Source organism: Erpetoichthys calabaricus, chromosome 14 (assembly GCF_900747795.2).
Source record: "Erpetoichthys calabaricus chromosome 14, fErpCal1.3, whole genome shotgun sequence".
NCBI classification, from domain to species: domain Eukaryota; kingdom Metazoa; phylum Chordata; class Cladistia; order Polypteriformes; family Polypteridae; genus Erpetoichthys; species Erpetoichthys calabaricus.
This window is the reverse complement of record NC_041407.2, coordinates 20,375,974-20,395,433: the sequence shown is the minus strand read 5'-3', so window position 1 is coordinate 20,395,433 and position 19,460 is coordinate 20,375,974. Positions and strand designations below refer to the sequence as shown.

General features: G+C 36.4%; 1 protein-coding gene across 1 annotated transcript in view; it reads left to right on the top strand.

Annotated features, from left to right (window-relative positions):
• stx8 (syntaxin 8) overlaps positions 1–19,460 on the top strand; it is a 164,454-nt gene that overhangs the window by 39,202 nt on the left and 105,792 nt on the right. The window contains exons 5-6 of the mRNA XM_028818637.2: positions 9,784–9,914; positions 15,395–15,487. Of these exons, the coding sequence (XP_028674470.1) occupies positions 9,784–9,914; positions 15,395–15,487 (224 nt within the window). The remainder of the gene's footprint in view (positions 1–9,783; positions 9,915–15,394; positions 15,488–19,460) is intronic.

Genomic DNA, 19,460 nt, shown 5'->3' with positions numbered 1-19,460 from the left:
GGCAGCTGTCGAATTTGGTCAACAGAATGGGTTGAGAGCAGTAATTAACTGTTAATGTTGACGAACTTCACCGCTACATTTTAGTTTGACTCTCTTTGTTTGAAGGAAAGATAGCTTCGTTGGTTTGACAGAGATTTCCTGTGCACATGTGAGTAGTGAAGAGTAAACAATGGCAAAAATGGCGTAGACATCCAGCGAGATAGTGAAGCAAATGCACAAAGCAAAATACTTCAAGGGTGGCATTTTTTATATTATCGCTGAATTGGACTCTGACTTGTGGGACTCAGTCAAAAATGAAAGTGAGTCACCAGCATCAGCTGATTGACCCCCAGGTGATCATGGTGCTGTGCAAATTTGTGTAGCTGATGCGCCTACAGCAATGTTCGCTCGGGAGGACTAGCACTTATGATGACAGGAGGTACAAACCAGATTGTGTTGCACCACAGTCTCTTAAGAAAAAAAAGTCTCTTCTACCCTTCCGTATATAGTTCCTCTGTTCCACTAAAGTTTGCAGCATTGTTTCCTTGGTAATGGTAGCAGTGCATGGCACAGGTGATATGAAAGTTTACTTGCTTACTTGATGCTGTTTTAATGTTTTGTTTTTTTAATTTTATTTCTGTGCATTAAGAACATGTATGGCTGTTCTAGTTAGGAGGTTTGGGTTTCATATTATGTACTGCATGGCGAGTTGTCATACTTTGCTGTGCTCCTGAGCAAATGGAATGAGTGCCTGCTTATGGTATACCTAGAATGACGTTAGACATGCATGTGATAATATTATGTAAAGTTCTTTGTGTTATACTTTAAACATAGGAGCTACAGGAAATGTGACTACAGTATGCTGGTAAATAAGAACAATACAGGTGCAGTTTCTACTTTTTTAAAATTAAAAAAGGTTTTGCAATTTTTTTTTTGTTGTTGGTCTGCATTGATTTTTGAAAATTTGAAGATTTACTTCCATTTTTGTCTGTTTGAGCAGTGTTTTACTGCTATATTATATTTTATAGTCCTGTCCTTATAGTCTAATATTTCTGAAAATATCTGGTATGATTTTATAAAACTTCTGACATGAATATGAAGCTGAATCTGTACTGAATCAGAGGAACAATTGCACTTTATGACAGCGTAATAACTGTTTTACAGTCAAATGCAAGGACATAACCTAGAAAAGTTGGCACACACTTGTGAAGAAGACTTTAGAAGCCTTTATTTTTCACTTATTCTGTCATTCACATCATCTTTTTACTTCCTCACATTGAGACAATAGGAAAGCTAACATGAGTTTAGAAAGAACTTTTTCTGTCCCTAGGGAAGAATTTGCAGCTCATTGTGGGACAGAAGACCCAGCTTTAAGGCATATGAGATACTATTGTATCAGACTGATCTTGCCTCTGAAGGAGGGACATATTGATCCAAATCAGTTGTGTTTATACTACAGTTAAATTAGCTTAAAACACTCCTTGTAAAATTTATCTTCAATCAATTTTGTAGTTGTAACATACTTTGTCTTTATAGGTAATCCTGTTCTTTTTTCCATTGTTAAACATGAGTCAAAAGGTTTGTGTCCTGTGTGGTAAACCTGTATCTGCTGCTCTGTGTGGAACTGGAATTTGTGTCTTTGTGGGATTTATCTCTGGGTATATCTTTTTTTTTTTTTTCTCCCTCACTACAAAAACATGCATGTTTGGGTAATTGCTGATTCTAAATTGACCCTGTGTGGTGTGTACATGAATGATCACTCAGTTTTAAGCCATTTTGGATATATCTTTTTATATATACATATATACTACCTGAAGTCCTTGGCATTGTGCGGGTGTTTTTGCATAATGGTTTAAGGTAAGAAAGCAACTTTTATTTGTTTTTTTTTTTTTTTGTTTTTTTATAATTTTTTTTATAATGTTGACCCTTTTCTCATTGGTGGCTGAAATGCTAGTGTCCCAACTGTTATCTACATTACGGCTCAGATAACTATCAATTTCTCTTCAATCATGAGTTGGTAATTTTTTCTTTTTCTGTTGGATTGGATTCTATAATTGGTGGATCTCTTTGTTAGGTTGAAGCCATGAATACCTCTTTGTACTTCCTGGTTTAGTGTAGATGCTGAATTTAATATTTTGTAAGTCAAAGCTATTTCTTCACAATTGTGGTATGTTAATTTATCACATGAGATTGTATTCTAAAATGAAATGTTCTAAAGTGAAGCATGAAGCCTGCTCTTGTCTTCTTATATAATACGCTTCTGTGGCTGTTCGTTTGTCTGTCCAGGATTTTAAATCACCTGTAGCTTGCAAACCGTTTGACCTGTTGACCTGAAACTTCATACACATATACTATGTGACGTCTACTATCCGCTTTCAGGGTGATGATTGACCTCCAAGGTTATTCCTCTTTTTTTATATTTGTTATTTTATCGTAGAATCAACTCTTGGCAGCGCGCAGCAGTGTGCCGCATGTGTATGGGCGCCTTTCTCACCCCTACCACCTTCGCCGTCACTTCCCCTACCTCTTCATATATACCTTAAACCGTTCTTGAAGCATATTGAAGACTTAAGTGAGAAATTACTGAAAACGTACTAAGTAATTGCAACATAGACACTGACTTAATCAGTTTTAACGCGAAAAGATGTCGACGAAAGAAGAGAAGGAGTGGGCCGCTAGGGTGGGAAAAGCAGAGCTGCTCACGAAGCATCAAGCGCATCAACCTCTGAGCAAATGAATACTAAACGTACAGAGAAAGAGGATGAAAACTATGAATGCTCAAGTCAAGTGTATTCACTCCACATGCGCCGTTACTGGTCTTTTATAATGGAGGTAAAGGGTACCAACATGAAAACTAAGGCCTTTACATTTTTTTTTTTTTTTTTTTTTTTTTTAAACAGGTTGTTCGTAATGTTTTCTTGTTGTAAGGGTGTGTTTCATGTTTACTTGTCTCTTAGCAATTGATATCTTGGTTGGAGTGTTGGCAATACTCCGATTCAATTAAGTTTTCAAAATTTCCAAAGATTTGTCTCTGTAGCTCTGTTTTTTTTTTTTCTTCTCAAAGGTTGTACTCTGCCATGGCCCTTAACAACGAATAGATGCATGCTAAAAATCATATGATTGTTTTTCCCCCAAGTGGCACCTGCTTTTCACCTATTACGTTCTTTGTTATTTTACATCACTTGTCAAGGGAGAGTCATATTGATTGGCAGCGTAGTGGTGAAAAGCACACACAAGTATTTGAGCTTTGTTCAGATAACCATAAATTTGAATGGAATTGATTACACTATGTTGCATTTTTCTATTAAAGCTATAGATTTTTCGTAGAGCCAAGCAAATTGTAGGTCGATACTTAGTTCACAGGGTCAGTGAACGCTCCATTATACACTTTCTTTGACACATTGTGCACTCACATGATAAAAATATTGACAAAATGAAAATCAACCATGATAAAACAGATGGACGCTTTACAAACCACTGACCAAATTCCATGGGCATGATGAATGGCTCTTGCTGAGGATTTAGTAATAACAGACCAACATGCAGATTCCATGCAGACCTTAGTGTTGTGAGGCAGGAATGACAGCCACTACATCTATGTTAAACTTTTCTAAAGCTAATCATTATCTCAATAATTTAAGAAGGTGACGCTGTACCTGTGATCTTAGATGAGAGCCTGCTTTGTTTGATCCAAAACTTTGTGCATGCTGATAATGGTGTCCTTTCATCAACCTAGGGGTGGGAGGTATGGCCAAAATTTATGTCATGATATAATTAAGAATTATCATGGTTACGGTATATGTATCACAGTATAATCCATGTGCATCTGCTTTTCAGACTTTTATAGGTTAACGGTCAGTAGTTCTACTGTGATGTTTCTTTTCATAAGGCCGAATAAATAAATAATAATAATGACAATAATAAAAAAGTATTTATATAGCATCTTTCCCATGCTCAAAGCACTTCTCAACATTTTAGAATGAAGAACAGGAAAAAAAGCAGAGAAAAGATCAAACACACAACACAAAATAATATCTGCATAAAACAATAAAAAAGATACAGGAAACAAAAAGCTTTGCATTAGAATAACAGATAACAAAGCCTAATAAAATAGAAAAATACAAATGAAACCCCTGAACAAATAACATTATTTGTGATAGAAATGCAAAACATCTTGAGCACCTGGACAGAGTGGTCAACTGAAACAAAGGGTCAGAATGTCATTGTCACGGCCAGTTAAATGCCTCTCTCTCAACAAATAAATATACTTTAATTGTTTTTTTTCTAAAGAGTAATTTGAGGCAGCTGATCTAATGAATTTATCGTTAACTCTATTTTTTCAAAATAAAAAAATTTGAACTGATCAAGAAATAATTTATATTTTGCAGATACCTTTAAAAAGATATGAAATCTGTGAATAAGTGTACTGTATAGACCAAGGGTTCTCAACGTCGGTCCTGGGGACCCCCTGTGGCAGCAGATTTTTGTTCCAACCTGCTTCTTTTTTATTTGGAATCCTGGGCTAATTAAGTGAACAGTTATTGCCCAGATTCTGTGTTTTGGGAACAATATAGAAATTAGAAAACTAAGTTTGGTAGTAAAATAAAATTTAAAATGTACTAAGCAGTTATATGGGAATAACATAATTTTTTTTTCATTTGTTTATCTTGATGTTCATTCTGTTTTTCCGGGTGTTCTAATTGTTGAAATAATCCATTGTTTTCTAATTAGTGGGTCTGACGCTAAAGTAGTTGCAGCCTTTCATGATTCGGTGTTGTTTGCCTGGGTGTCTGTTCAGCTCGTTTTTAATTGTCATTAAAAGTGAGTTAAGCATTTAAATCTATTGCAAAAGCAGAAATATTTCTAAATGTCTTATAAATATAAAAATCATACCTCTGTGCTTTCTTAATGTAGGATAAAAGAAGAGAAAAAAAATACCTGCTAATTAATTGAGACCTATGTTATCAGTTGTCACTGATTATGAATCTGGTTGAAGCAAAAACCTGAAGCCACAGTCGGCCCCCAGGACTGACTTTGAGCACCCCTGGTATAGACTATTTTTTTTTTACTATCAACTAGCCATCTTCTGCGGCTTCACCCACATATTAGTGAAACAGGACAGTCTGGAGGGCCCTACTTGTGACGGACCGTGATGTCAGCATCGATGAAAGTCTCATGATTTATAAGGGAGAGCAAGATTTGGCATAAAGCTTTACTGTACAAGCTTTGTGAATCTAAAACAGGATACATTTGGAATTCGGTTCTGTGCACCGGGAAAGGGACAATCAGTATTTCGGCACTGCTACGTCATTGGTGCTAGCTTTGATAGATGCTCTGCTAGATCAAGGTTCCTGTGTAACCATGGACAATTTGTATACTTCGCCAGAGCTATGTGACATCTTGCTGCAAAGACTGAGGCATGTGGAACAGTGTGTCCTAACCGTCATGTCATGCCTGAAGACTTTGCCAGAGCTAAATTACAGCAAGGTATACTAGTAGTTTGGCAAAAGGGTAAAATTCTTGCGCCAAAATGGAAGGACAAGAAAGATGTTTGTTTTCTTAGCTGTGTATAATGCAGCTACGGGCACTGTACAGGCAAAAACGCAACAAGCAACTTACAAAGTCTTGAGCTGTGGTTGACTACAATAGGACAATGGGCAGCGTAAATCATGTGAATCAAGAGTTGACTTTTTATACTGTTATGCGTAAGCAACAAAAGAAATACGATAAAAAGGTATTTTGTCATCTGGTAACAGTCCATTTGGAATGCATTCATATTATACAAACGAAAAGCTGTCAAAACTATCTCGTGCAAACTTTACATGCCAGCTTGTAGAACTAATCATTGCCACACATCATCCAGACACAGTCGACCCAGCACATCACAGATCAATCCAGAGCGTCTTATTGGTAGACAGTTTTATTGATTATATACCTCCAACAGAAAAAAAATCTGAATCCAGCTTGTACCTGTGCAGTGTGCTGTTCTAAAACTGATCAATATGGAAAGAAAATCCAAAAAGAAGAACGCTGTTGTCCCGACTGTGAGGTTGGATTGTGTCTTTCACCATGGTTTAAGATTTACCACACAAAGGACTAATTTTGAGATTATATACTGTTTTTGTTATCATTAGTAGTATTATTATAACTGTTATTATTGTTCATTTCATATTATTTTTATTCATCATTATTATTATTTCTATTATACTTTTGAGATTTAATAAAAATGTAATTTTTGTGCCAAAAAAATGCAACACTTTTTACATTTTTTTTGTAATAAAATGCAATGTTAAGGAGTTTAAAGGAACCTCATTTATAGCCAAGTGCCACGTTGCATTGGCCCTTCCTTGTTCACAGAGAAAGCCCACTGTTTATTCTTTGCTGACTTTTTCCATCTCCCCATTTGTACCATCATATGCCACGTTGTGTCAGAAGGTAACGGAATGCTCACTCCCCACCACGCTAATACAGCAAGTGCATCACATTTGCGACTGTTAGCAAAGGCAACGTCTTAATGTGCTAAACCTCAGTTAAAAGGATAAATGAAAATTACTCCAGGTTGGCAAATTTCTACTAGTGTCTCGTTGCTACTGGTGTACCGCACACTATTAAGTTGGACCAATGCAAAATTTCACTAAAATTTTTTCAGCTGTTTTTGTGTGACTAGTCAACACACAAACAAACCTATTAGAATATGATTTACGCTGCCAGTCAAAACTTTGCTTTTAGATGGAGGGTTTTTAAGTAATCAACACAAGTTGGGGAAACATGTGCAAATTGTTTGCTGCAACTTGCAAGGCTTCATTTGCTTTAATTGCTGCAGAACTTGTGTAGGTTGTAACCTATTAGTTGTTCCCTGAAGAATGACCATTTATAATATTCTGAAATTTCCTTTTTTTCAGTTTTTGATAACCTAAAATTAAAATTTTAATCCTCTGACAGTTTGCTACTAACATTTTGACCATTTTAGGTCATTTATTGCATTTCCGCTGATTAAATTTGAAGAAAAACTGGAAGAACTGAGGTGTTCTAAAACGGTTGACTAATAACATTTTATATCTATATATAGATTTCATTTCTTGCAAGCAGTAAGGGTACTATTGATGGTATTATTTAAGAATGAATTGTATCAAGTACTGCAGGGTTACAATGAATTGGACAAAAGGTCTTTGTTACAATCCCTCTTGAGGGACATACTGTACATGCTTGCTGAAGAAGCAGATGTAAAACACAGAAATGCAGCTTTAGTGTGTGGTCTAAGATTCCCTCACACCAAAGTATCTGTATTACATGTAGTTTGATCAAAGACAAGCTATTTATTGTAACATGTTTGTCACATGATTTTGCATTACTAAATCGGCCTTGCAGAACATCATTTAAAGTGAAAAATTGCACAGAATGTGTGGTCTTGGAGGAATTAGTCCTACTTGGGTAATCTAAGGCATTTGAGGCCTTTTACTTGGTCAGAGATTTACTGGTGAAACAATACATTGTTAGAAGATTAAGCAATGTGTTTTTGCTCCCCCCCCCCCCCCCCAAACTACACACCAATATCGTGCTTTTCTTTATAGCTCCTCATCTCTTTTTATATTTGAACAAAAAGTCAGAACTTTTATAATTAGCCTTAAAATACAAGGCTTTCTGCTTGTTGCCTCTTGTGTGACGGATTCCAAGACATCCGCTTGATTAACCTGGCAGACTAGGGCTAAGGGTGAGGATGGAGGTAGGGTTAATTGGATAAAATTTAATCTTCACACCACTAACAGTGGAAGATCAGAGGATAAGGGAATTAAGATCCGGTCCTGTGGTAAGATAGTTACCAAACATGTCAGAAAGATTACCACTGGCAGGAGATCACTTGTCAGGCGTGCAAGAAGATTAGTGTTCCTATTTCTGAGGACAGAGAAAGATGTTACTGTAAATTGCTTTGCATTGCTGTGGTTATGTTGTAGCCCACTTGGCCGGTGTTTAAGGCACAGTTTACTGGTTACTGGCAGTTTTCTGGCTTCTTAAAATTACCTTTTCTACTGCAGTTTTCCCTTCTGGGCTTTTCAGTGGAGTTGACGGAATTATAGCAAAACGACACCTTTTATTGGCTAACTAAAAAGATTATAATATACAAGCTTTCGAGGCAACTCAGGCCCCTTCTTCAGGCAAGATGTATAAAGGTGAACAGTGAAAGTGAAAAGCATGTGATAAAAGAGCAACAGAATACACATTTTCCACATTTTATTACAGGTAGTATAGTGTATATATAAATATATGTCGACTTCAAAGAGTATCTGTACATGTAAACAATTTGACAATACTCAACAAAAAAACAGCAATACGTCTTTTTAAAATATATATTTTAAGGGCTGTTTTTAATATAAAGTTTATTTTGTTTCTGCTCGTTTTTTTGTTCATTTGCTTTTGTAAACATCTTAGGGCCTTTTTGAACATATTATACATTTATTTTTCTTTTCTGTCTTTGGTGTTCAGTTTAAATAAAGCATATATGTGTACCATTTTGGACAGGAGGTGGCATACTATTCCTAGCAAATGTGAAGACTCGCTAACAGATTTAAAAGCAGATTATGTTGTCCTTTTATTTTTTTGGAGTGCCTGAGGGTGTATGCACATCTTTTCTAAATTACTGTAAGAATAGCATAAAACCACATAACTTTTACTATGAAATAACTAAATTTTCTGTTGTCTGGAGTCCGATTGGTGTTAAGTTATTCCGAAACTGTGGGGCCTGATACTTATTTAGAAGCTGTCGTCTTTTTTTTTTTTTTTTTTTTTTTTTTCCCCTCTGCCTAGAAACTGCTTTGAATTGTTCAAATCTTTTTTTTTTTCTTTTTTCTTTCAAGGAAAGTGCATACGTTTGTCATAACCTCACTTTCCAAATATAACATTTCAAAAGTGACATGAAACAAGATCAAACTGACATACACTGAGGAAATCAAAAGGCTGTATTTGTCATCTTATTTTAACAGCATGGAAAACTTAGCAATTTATGACTTATTCATTCTTTTTATTTAAAAAAAAAAAAAAGATTTTTCAAGTGATGAAAATCATCCAATAATGATAAACTCCTTTAAGCCATCTATAAATATTTCTGCTAGCATTCCTTTTCCATCCTTTAAATCACAGTGGCTAGAACTGATTCTGTCAGACACATGGCAAGATTCAAGTTTGTTTTTTTTTTTCTTCTATAGTTTAGTTTTTTTATTGGTTGTTCATGAGTTTTTAATTGTGAATACTCAGATTTGTGCAACATCCCACTTGTTTTAATCTGCGTGCATTTTTGTATATATTTCCACTTGCATTCTCTGCATGTATAATAAAGGGTTGATAAGTATAGTTGTGCCGGAATAGATATTTTGTCAATTCGCATATGGATTATAGTCTTGTTGTTTTTTTAATACCTCTGTATCTCTACCTGTACTAGATATTTGAATATATTTTCAATAAACTATGTAATGGCTATACAGTTTAATCATCAACTGAATCTTATGAGCATAGATATAGTAAAATTATTATGAATATTTTTAAAGTGTACATTTAGCATACATATATAAAGAGAAATGTTTTCTAGAAATTTAATTTTTAACAAAATTTACCTAACAGTGAATTTACGTGTTGAAGAATGAATTCAAATTTTGAAAAAGCATATAGTATATTTTATATTTGCTTTCACTCTTACATTCAGCTTTTATCCTCATATGTGCAAATGAAAGCCCCTTTTTTGAATATATGTATACCTTAGTTTTAATACACTTATGAATGATCCATTAATTTAAAAAAGCCTGTATTTTCCAGGTCTAATCTTATGACTGGAGGATACGGAAATCTGGGAGGTCCTGTCAACCCCTGGTTATTAGATGAGCCTGAAGAAACAAGAGGATTGGGTATTAAGGAAATTCAGCAGCAGCAGCAGCGGATTATTGAAGGTAAGGAAGTTTCGTATTCCTCCTTGAATACATCACCGGAGAACCTAATTATCCACTTTGCCTGCCTGCATGTGCGCATTATTGCGTAGAATAGGAACAGTGTTTTAGTAAAGTATTTTGTTCATTCAACACTCTGTATCAAATTTGAATTGCGTGACAAAAAACAATTTGGCACATTGTCTGTTTCTAAAGATCTTGTCAAGTTGTATAATGCATTTCGATGAAAGAAATGCAGTCCTAAGAATTTGTCAATACCATACTTTAAAATCATTCCTGACTTTTTCTTATATTATGAAGTATAAAACCACCCATAGTGTGTCAAATTTATAAGATTCTGAAACCTGTTAACCTTTTTTATTTTAATAAAACCAGCCAAGTTTTTTTTTTTTTTTTTTTTATTGTCAGAGAAAACCTGACTCCCTAAAAACACAGTTACAACAGGTAGGCCATCTTAATACTAGAAATGGTTGAAAATGAAATGGCAACAATAGGAACCTGAAATTTCTGACAATTATTATTTACTGATTTTCTCTTTTAATATATAAGAGTTAGCTCAGGAGCTAATCAGATCAAATGAAATACTACTTTTCTAACAGGATTCTGAAATACTACTTTTCTAACAGGATTCACACTGGTTATAAGCTATCAATTTTTGAGCCCAGGTGTATTTGACAAAGATGACCTGGTACTGGCCTGAAACATATGGAGTTCCAAGGTGGAGTATGCATACTTCATGAGCTATGTTAAGACCACACACAATGTATGCAAAAGTGATTTGGTATTTTATTTATTTATTTATTTCCAATAGTTCATTTCTATTTTTTTTAATTCTTTTTTTTTTGTGCTGCCCCAGTAAGGTAAAATATATGCTTCCATATCACTGTATTTTCCCTGGTTAGTAGACACTTTATTTCTGAAGCTATTATGCAAACTCTTGTATGTTTTCCCCTGGCACTAGCAAGGGCAACTCTGACCACACGTGAAATAATACCAAGAGAGCCATAAAGATAAAAAGTTTATTTAAAATAATTTCACATGAACGACAGAGAAACAAACAAGCTCAAAGTACAAACTAAGCAAAACCCAAACAAAGACATTTTGCTGCACTGATGATATGTTTACACATATTTGCATCATATAAGTCTTCTGTCTCACCTACTGGCCATTCTCCCAAGTACCTCATTGGAAACACTCTCACATGACCATGGTCTCTTCATTAAGGAATATTACTTCCTAGAAAATGCTCTTCTTCCTGTACTGTAATGTATAGGTGTGTCCCCTCTGCTAGTCTGGGTTTTCTTCTCACTTAAGGCCATGCCAGCCCTTGCCCATGTCCTGTGCCACATGTCTGTCTCTGCTGCCTGACATACCCCATTGGTAATTTGGCAATTGCATTTTTTTCCATTGTGTCTCATCTGTTTTTGAATTTGTTTTTCCAAGTAATGAGAAGTCAAGCAAAATGACACCGTTTATTGGCTAGCTAAAAAGATTACAATATGCAAACTTTTGAGACAGCTCAGGCCCCTTCTTCAGACAAGATGTAATCAATCAAGATGTAATTGCTTTTTCCAAGTAAGAATTTTTAGTTGTAACCAGCTGATTTGAAAAACCTATAAATTGCCAGGTAATCTCAGTCAAGATGAAAGATATAGTTGCCTTTGTTGTGTCCTGGAATGGCCCCATATTTGTATTCAGTAGGTCTTGACTGATATATTTCTTAAGGAGTATCTTCATTAGACACTCAGACTTCCTCTAGTTGCTTCTCTCAATCCAGACGAGCATTGCTTCTGTTCCATGGTGCTTCCAAACTGTTGTGCTTCTCACCTTGTCAAGAAGAGTGCAGGAAAGTAATGTATGCTACTTTTAACCCCGTAATTTATCTGGACACAGTAAATTACATGGTTATAGCAACAGTGTTTATAAAAAAAAAAAAATGCACCTGTCTGTTTGCAGAACCTACCCTACCCTATCCAATTCAGGTTGGCAAAGAAAGGGTGGACTGTTTCAGCAGTGTTAGGCTCAAGACAGGTGCCAACCCTAGATCGCAGGGCACACTTACTCATACTGGACCTTGAGAATATAAGAGGAAAATTGGAGTACCCAAAGAAAAACTCATACCACAATTGTGAACAAGATGGGATTTGAACCCAGTCTCCAGAACTGTGCGTTAAAATCACTAACCACTATGCCAGTTAAACTGAAATTTAGTTGAACTTTACAGTGCAGTCAACTACATACCATACTGTGTCTACTGCTGTCTTATTATCTGTTGCTTGCTGAAACACTACCATTTCAACAAGTACCTGAATAAAAAAATGATGGGCATAAAATGTCTGAAGATTAATTTAGATGTGATATTGGAAACTACTGCAGTTATAGATCTTTTGCTTTGTGATTACTCTACCATTAGTTATGGTTGTCTTTTTATTTATTTATTTATTTTTTTTATGGCCTTATTGACATGCAGACCTTTTCAGACTGAGACATTAATTCCAATAACAGTATAGGTTTTACCAATGTTTCCTTTATATTTTTCAGACCATGGTTTTAGTGTTTCTCTGCAAGTGTAAATTCTCTGTCCATTTAGCATTAAATTCGAAGTACAGACAGATTGTCAATTCAAAAATAGTTTAAAAGTCAAATTGCAACCCATTGTGCTTAAGTGGCAAAACTTGTTCACCAACAAATAGGGATGGCAATTACTAGGCATCCCATAATATAACATTACCAAATTATTGTCAGTAAATAAATGAGATTAGAATGTTTCACATTTAAGAATGGGTAGCATTGCCTGACAGGAAAATGACAGCTCTGCCAGCATGCAGTATGGCAGACAGGAACCGAATAGCAGAATTTGCTGACTTTGAAACACATTGCACAGGCCCACTGATCATTTTTATTGCAAACGTAAGTCATATACTCCAAGTGCAAAAGACAGTCATATGCATCATTAGGGCATGAAAAAGGTGATGGAAACCTTGGCAGAGAGACCTGGGGTGGTACGTGTTGTAAAAAGGTGCCTGAACCACTTTTCTTTTTTGATGATTTGAGAAATGAACGAGAAAAGTGTCATCCGTAAATTAGTAAATTCTACTAATTAACTGAGGATAAAATTGTAAGGCAGGTATTAAAGTTATCCAATTTGGTACTACTCAACTGAGGATGATATATTAAAACTTGCCTTAAAATATGTCCATTTGGCAGGCAATTAACGTTTTGACTTTAACTTAAATCAGCCTTTGGCAGTAAATTCAAAGTGTCTAGTTATAGTCCTATTGTTGTAAATAGTAAGTAGATTGAAACGCTCTTTAACAAGTATTGAAAACCTGTGCTTCATTACGTACTGAAGACCAGGCTCCTCAAATTAATTGCAGTTTTTGTAGTTTTGTTTAATTTAAAGTATTACTACAGTCCTCTGTTGCTGAATTTCTCAATATCATTGGTCAATCTCCTAACTTGAGCAATAAGACAACTGTAAATTGTCAATTGTAAACATTTGAATGTGGCCAAACTGAACTATTATCGTTTGTATTGTAGCCTATAATTTTTGACCCCCCCCCCATGTGTATGACAAGTTTGTTGTTTATAGTCAGTAAAGTAGTTTTACTTGAGATGTCTTCTACTGTATATAATCCAGCATTTATGTAATATTTGTTCATCTTCTCTATCAATAATTATGAATTTTAAAATAGTTTACAAACTTCACAATATATAAATAAATTTGCAGTCTGTGATACAAGTCCAAAGCATGTTTCATTGTCTTCAAACTCTGCCAGGCCACAAATACCTATGTAGTGGTATTTGTGAGTATAGAATCTAGGAAACCTCATAAAGCTATGTGATTATTATGCACTTGGATAAAGGGGATGCCAGTGGAAAATACAGGGAATTACAATGAAGATGGAAACAAGAAAGTACTACTTTACATAAACAGTGGCTGTACTGTGGGAAAAAGTGACCAGTTATATTATAAAATAGCTGGATGACTGGATTGGATATTGAGACAATTTAGCTGTTGGCTAAGCAAATAAGCTAGAATGACTGAATGGCCTTTCTCATTTGTGCATTTTCTTATGTTCTTGTTTTTTTTTTTTTTTATTGCTTATTGTATGCAGCCTGGGTTTCTGAGAACTATGCCATTTGGGGCTCCTTGGACGGCCTTCTCCCTACTTATATTTTAGACAAAGCTTGCCATTCAGATCCTTTATGGTACAGAAATTGGTATTCATATGAGCATCTAGCCTGTTTGTTTTGTATAATATAATATGTTTATAACAATGTTATTCTCACTGTTCAGCAGATTTTCTTAGAGCTTACTGTGAAAAATTTTATGCATACTTGTTTTCAGGACGCATATGTTCACCTGCTGTAACTGAAGGACTTCAGTAAAGTGTGGCTGTAATGTGAAGGATTCAGCACTTTTTAAATTTCAAAGAACTTGGATCTGAAAAAGTAGTTAATGTATTTAGTTGTTAGCTTTATTTGATACCTAGGTGTCCTTCTGTGTTCATGCATTCTGATGATCGGATCATTCATAGTTAAGGATAGGAGGTTTGTGAAGAACAACCGCTACAAAAAGTATATATTTTGTAAACTTTATTTTAAGTAAATAATAAATAAATTACAATTACACAGTTTCATTTTATAGTACAATAACAACAAAAGGAATTTATAAGTTGCGACTTTTGCCGAATGGCCAAGTATCAGTTAAATCAAGCTAAAAAAGGAAAATTAAATTCCAGAGGTTCTCTTACACAGGACTTCAATAATGTTTAACAGACCATATGTGTGTTTTTTTAATAGAACAAGTATTTATACAGTGCTGGTCGAATTTGAACATATGCTTTATTTTCCCATCAATCACTTGCTCTAGTGAATTTCATCTCTTTCACTCTGAAGAAACCATAATTATGTCCATGGCTATCCTGTACTTCTGATGTTTGCACTCTATCAGTTTTAGCATAGAATCATTTAAGAAGATTCATTGTGATCTTAAAGTTTCTTCACTTGAGGAATAGTTGTGTTACTTAAAGTAACAATAATGGAAAAAAAAATGCTTTCAAAATGCTGTCCAGACTGAGGGGCTTTTCCTGATGTCATATTTGATCTTTTGAACATTTTAATATGGTATATTACAATAACCTGCAAGGGTATGACCAGGTTGACTGTTTCTTACTTAGAAGATGGCAGGGGCTTTTCAAGCTTTTGTTCTGTATTGTCAGCTTTTATTTTAGCAACCCAGCTCAACCTGTTTACCGATTTAATGGTTCTCATGGAATTGTGGTTCTCAAAAGAGCAAATTCTTATTTCCTTATGTCCCTTTGTATTGTTTACCTGCCTAATTTCGTCTTTACATTGTAATATTTTGAATATAATCTCTTTCCTTTGGAGAATAACTCATTTTTATTTAGGAGGGTGTTGTAAAAAAGTATGTAAGGCATTTACAAAATTCCAGAAAGAAATAATGTTTATTTTTACAGTACAGGATGCCGGCCTGGATGCTCTAGCATCTGTTATCAGTCGTCAGAAGCAGATGGGACAAGACATTGGAAATGAACTGGATGAACACAATGGTAAGCAAACTCTGAAAGCTGGTTGGTTAGATAGATATTTATGGGTTATAACGTGAACTAGACGTAAGTTTAAGGGGTTTTGCTTTTGTTTTGACTTATGAGATGTTATACATTCCAATGAACACTCTGTTTGGTTTAAACTAATATTTTTATAGAAAAATTTCTTCATGCATTGCATCACGTCTTCAAATCATTCTCATGTCTCTGTAAGAAGTACTGTAGGTTTGACACAGAGAAAAAAAATGAGCCTGAGCTAAAGTAATTCTTTCCTCTATATATCTAGCCATTTGGCTAGCTAGATAGAGGAAATAATTATTTTAGCTTAGGCCCATTTATTTTCATTCTAGCTAGCTAGCCTAGCTAGCTATCTATAAAACACTGTTCATTCCAAAGTGACAATAATGACCCTGTGAAGACCGTTTGGTGATATTAGGTATCTGATCCATCATCTCTTGTACATTGAGATTGCAATACTAATTCCTTAACAGTAATATACAGGTTTTTCTTTCTTTTTTTTTTTTTTTTCAGAATATCTTGATATTATTGATATATTTTTATTTTGTTTTGGAAGATACTGTAAATAAACTCCTATGGGGGATTACATATGTGTATGATCATATTATAAAGGTGAAGTAATATTTGGTTATACTGTTTGTGACATAAGGTTAGGCCTTTTAAGCTGTGCTGTTATTATTCGCTGATGTTTCATGCTACTAATTAAAAAAAAAAAAAAAAAAATCACAAATTATCCACAGTGCTTGACCAAATTACTTTCTGCATACATTCCCATTATCAAAGCTGCAAATTTGCTATTTACCATAAATAGACTTAGTAAAGAAGATTCCACAACCTAAATATGCTCGCCACTGTCATTTTTACCTTCCACCATCTTCCCAAATCAAGCAAAAATGTTTGTTTCAGAAAGATATTACTGTGATGTCTACTAGTTGCCTTCTGATAACTTGTATACAAATGAAAAATCTTTTCTTCCTTAACACAGTTGAGCACAGTGCTGTTGTCAATATGGTAATTAAAAATGCTATTCCTGCTCTTCAAAATAGTGCAGTCATGTTTCTTTGCACCAAATCAACCAATTGTAATGTAAAGTGTTTAAGAGTTTAGGATTTGGTGTAAAAATGTTCTTTTTATTTGGCTTTGTGGCAGTTAAAAACAGCCCACAGGCACCAGATATATGCTGTGCAACCGTAATATTTTGCATTACTCATCATCATCACTATTCATCTATATATATAATTCACTAAGCTGCCGCGAGAGCAAGCAAGACACCCATGAAAGCACGCAGGAAGGAGCCACACCCACAAACTCTAAGACCATTAGATACGACGACAACTCGCAGAGCCACGCCTACCAACTTGGACGCAGCAACTCACAAAACACAACATCATTGGATACGACGACAACTCGCCGAGCCACGCCCACCAACTTGGACGCAGCAACTCACAACACCGGGCGTCATTCACATTCGTCTCTGCTAGACTCCACATGCACCTCTGAGCCATGTTGACTTTTCATTAGTCATTAGTCAACCTCAGTGGAACACAGCGCCAGAGAGAGAGACAAGAGGCACACACACACAGGCAGTGCGAGAGAGAGACAGAGGCACACACACAGGCAGAGCGCCAGAGAGAGAGACAAGAGGCACACACACACAGGCAGTGCGAGAGAGAGACAGAGGCACACACACAGGCAGCGCGCCAGAGAGAGACAGAGGCACACACACAGGCAGCGCGCCAGAGAGAGACAGAGGCACACACACAGGCAGCGCGCCAGAGAGAGACAGAGGCACACACACAGGCAGCGCGCCAGAGAGAGACAGAGGCACACACACAGGCAGCGCGCCAGAGAGAGACAGAGGCACACACACAGGCAGCGCGCCAGAGAGAGACAGAGGCACACACACAGGCAGCGCGCCAGAGAGAGACAGAGGCACACACACAGGCAGCGCGCCAGAGAGAGAGCCACACACACACACAGGCAGCACGAGAGAGAGAGAGAGAGCCGCGCACACACACAGGCAGCGCGAGAGAGAGAGAGAGAGAGCCGCGCACACACACAGGCAGCGCGAGAGAGAGAGAGAGAGCCGCGCGCACACACAGGCAGCACGAGAGAGAGAGAGCCGCGCGCACACACAGGCAGCACGAGAGAGAGGGGGCTGGACTCATAAGGTAGGAAGGCAGTTAAAGAATGCACTGGGCTTGATTTTGTTTTCACTTCTGTTTACAGCAATCGGTTCGTAGTGCATTGTTGCAATGTTACTTTTATTGGTGGTTTATTAAATTATGGATTTTTTCAAATGTTCATTTTTTTCACTGCGCTTAAAACTCATTAAAAAAAAAAAGTGTTTTTAGCCAGCGGTTGGTAGTGCTATAGCGCAAACTATTGCAGTGTTAGTTTTCTCTGTCGTTCAAGGTTTTCTCAGTGTTATTCAATGTTTTTAGATTTAGTTTACTATTACACTGTGCATTCTATGGTTTAATTAACTATATTTGTGCTTAAAAACTTAAAATATATATTTACATACAGTTCATACAGTCTGGAACTGATTAATTGTATTTACATACAATCCTATGGGAGAAATTGCTCCGGTTGACGACCAGAGTTTTGGAACGAATTATGGTCGTGAACCAAGGTTCCACTGTATTCTTTTCGGTTATGACGCACGACCGCGTCCACCATCACAAACTGTTTTACATGCCATGGTCTTAGAGTTGGTGGGCGGGTCCCCGTGAGTTTCTCTTGTGAGCGGGCACATGACCAGGCGGTGTGTATGCTTCGAGAATGAGGGTGGACGCGGCAGGACTATCTAAGAAGAGGCATGTTTGTCGCGGATGTGAATCGCTGTATGCAGCGTGTAAAACAATTTGTTTGTCGCGGATGTGAATCGCTGTATGCAGCATGTAAAACAGTTTGCGAGGGGTATTCCATGGTCTTAGCAGTGTCTATACTTCGATGTGAATCACTGTATGCAGCGTGTAAAACGCTGTATTGTATGTTGCCCTCTCCAGAGTTGCATCTTTTCATTCACCTACAGTCGTATCCTCAAAACCAACCCCATTTGGACAACTGTGTCTTTCAGGAAGTGTTCACCCATCAATACATAATTATCTAGTATTCTTTAATTTATCAAGCTTGTATCTGCGTTGACAAAGGACCCAAAGTACAGTTGAAAGCTTTCTTGATGAGTAATGACTATGGGCACAAAAAAAAATTCTTTGTTTTTATTATCATTACTAGGATGTTCACCCCTGCTCGCTTCGCTCGCTAACCCCCCTGGCCTGTGCTATGCGCTAGCCACTTCACATCTCTACTGCTCATGTTGTGAAGAGGGGGGCTGAAGTACCCCAAAGAGATGTGGTTGCTCCTCCGAAACCCCTTCTTAAACGGTGGTACAATGGGAAACAAACACTTTTTTTTTTTTTTTTTTGCTCGATCAGCTGTTGGCTTGCTGCTGTGCCACGTGATCTGTATCTCGCGTGGTGCTTTTAACATTTAAAAGCCTGTACAGCAGTTGTCCTACCCTGTCTTTTTTTTCCGGCCCCGGGCATTGTTAAGTCTTTTGGCACAAAGTCTCGTCTCACGGGACGTGAGTTCTTGATATTTTTTAGTTTATAATTTAAAAATGGAATATGAATCTGAAAATCTAACAACATCACATTAAAGTTTGATAAATTCTGAAAAGAATGATACCAAACATATATACAGTATGTAGGTTTTAAAATAAGGCAGATTTTAAAGTGTGACAAAAAAGTGACATAAAAACGCCACATAAAATCGTTGCACAAAATAGTTGCACTTTTAGGCTTAGGATTATATATATGAGTGTGCAGACCTATAAATACCTTGGAGTACAGCTGGATGATAAATTGGACTGGACTGCCAGTACCTCTTCTACGCGGTAGTGTACTGGGGAGGCAGCATAAAGAAGAGGGACGCCTCACGCCTGGACAAACTG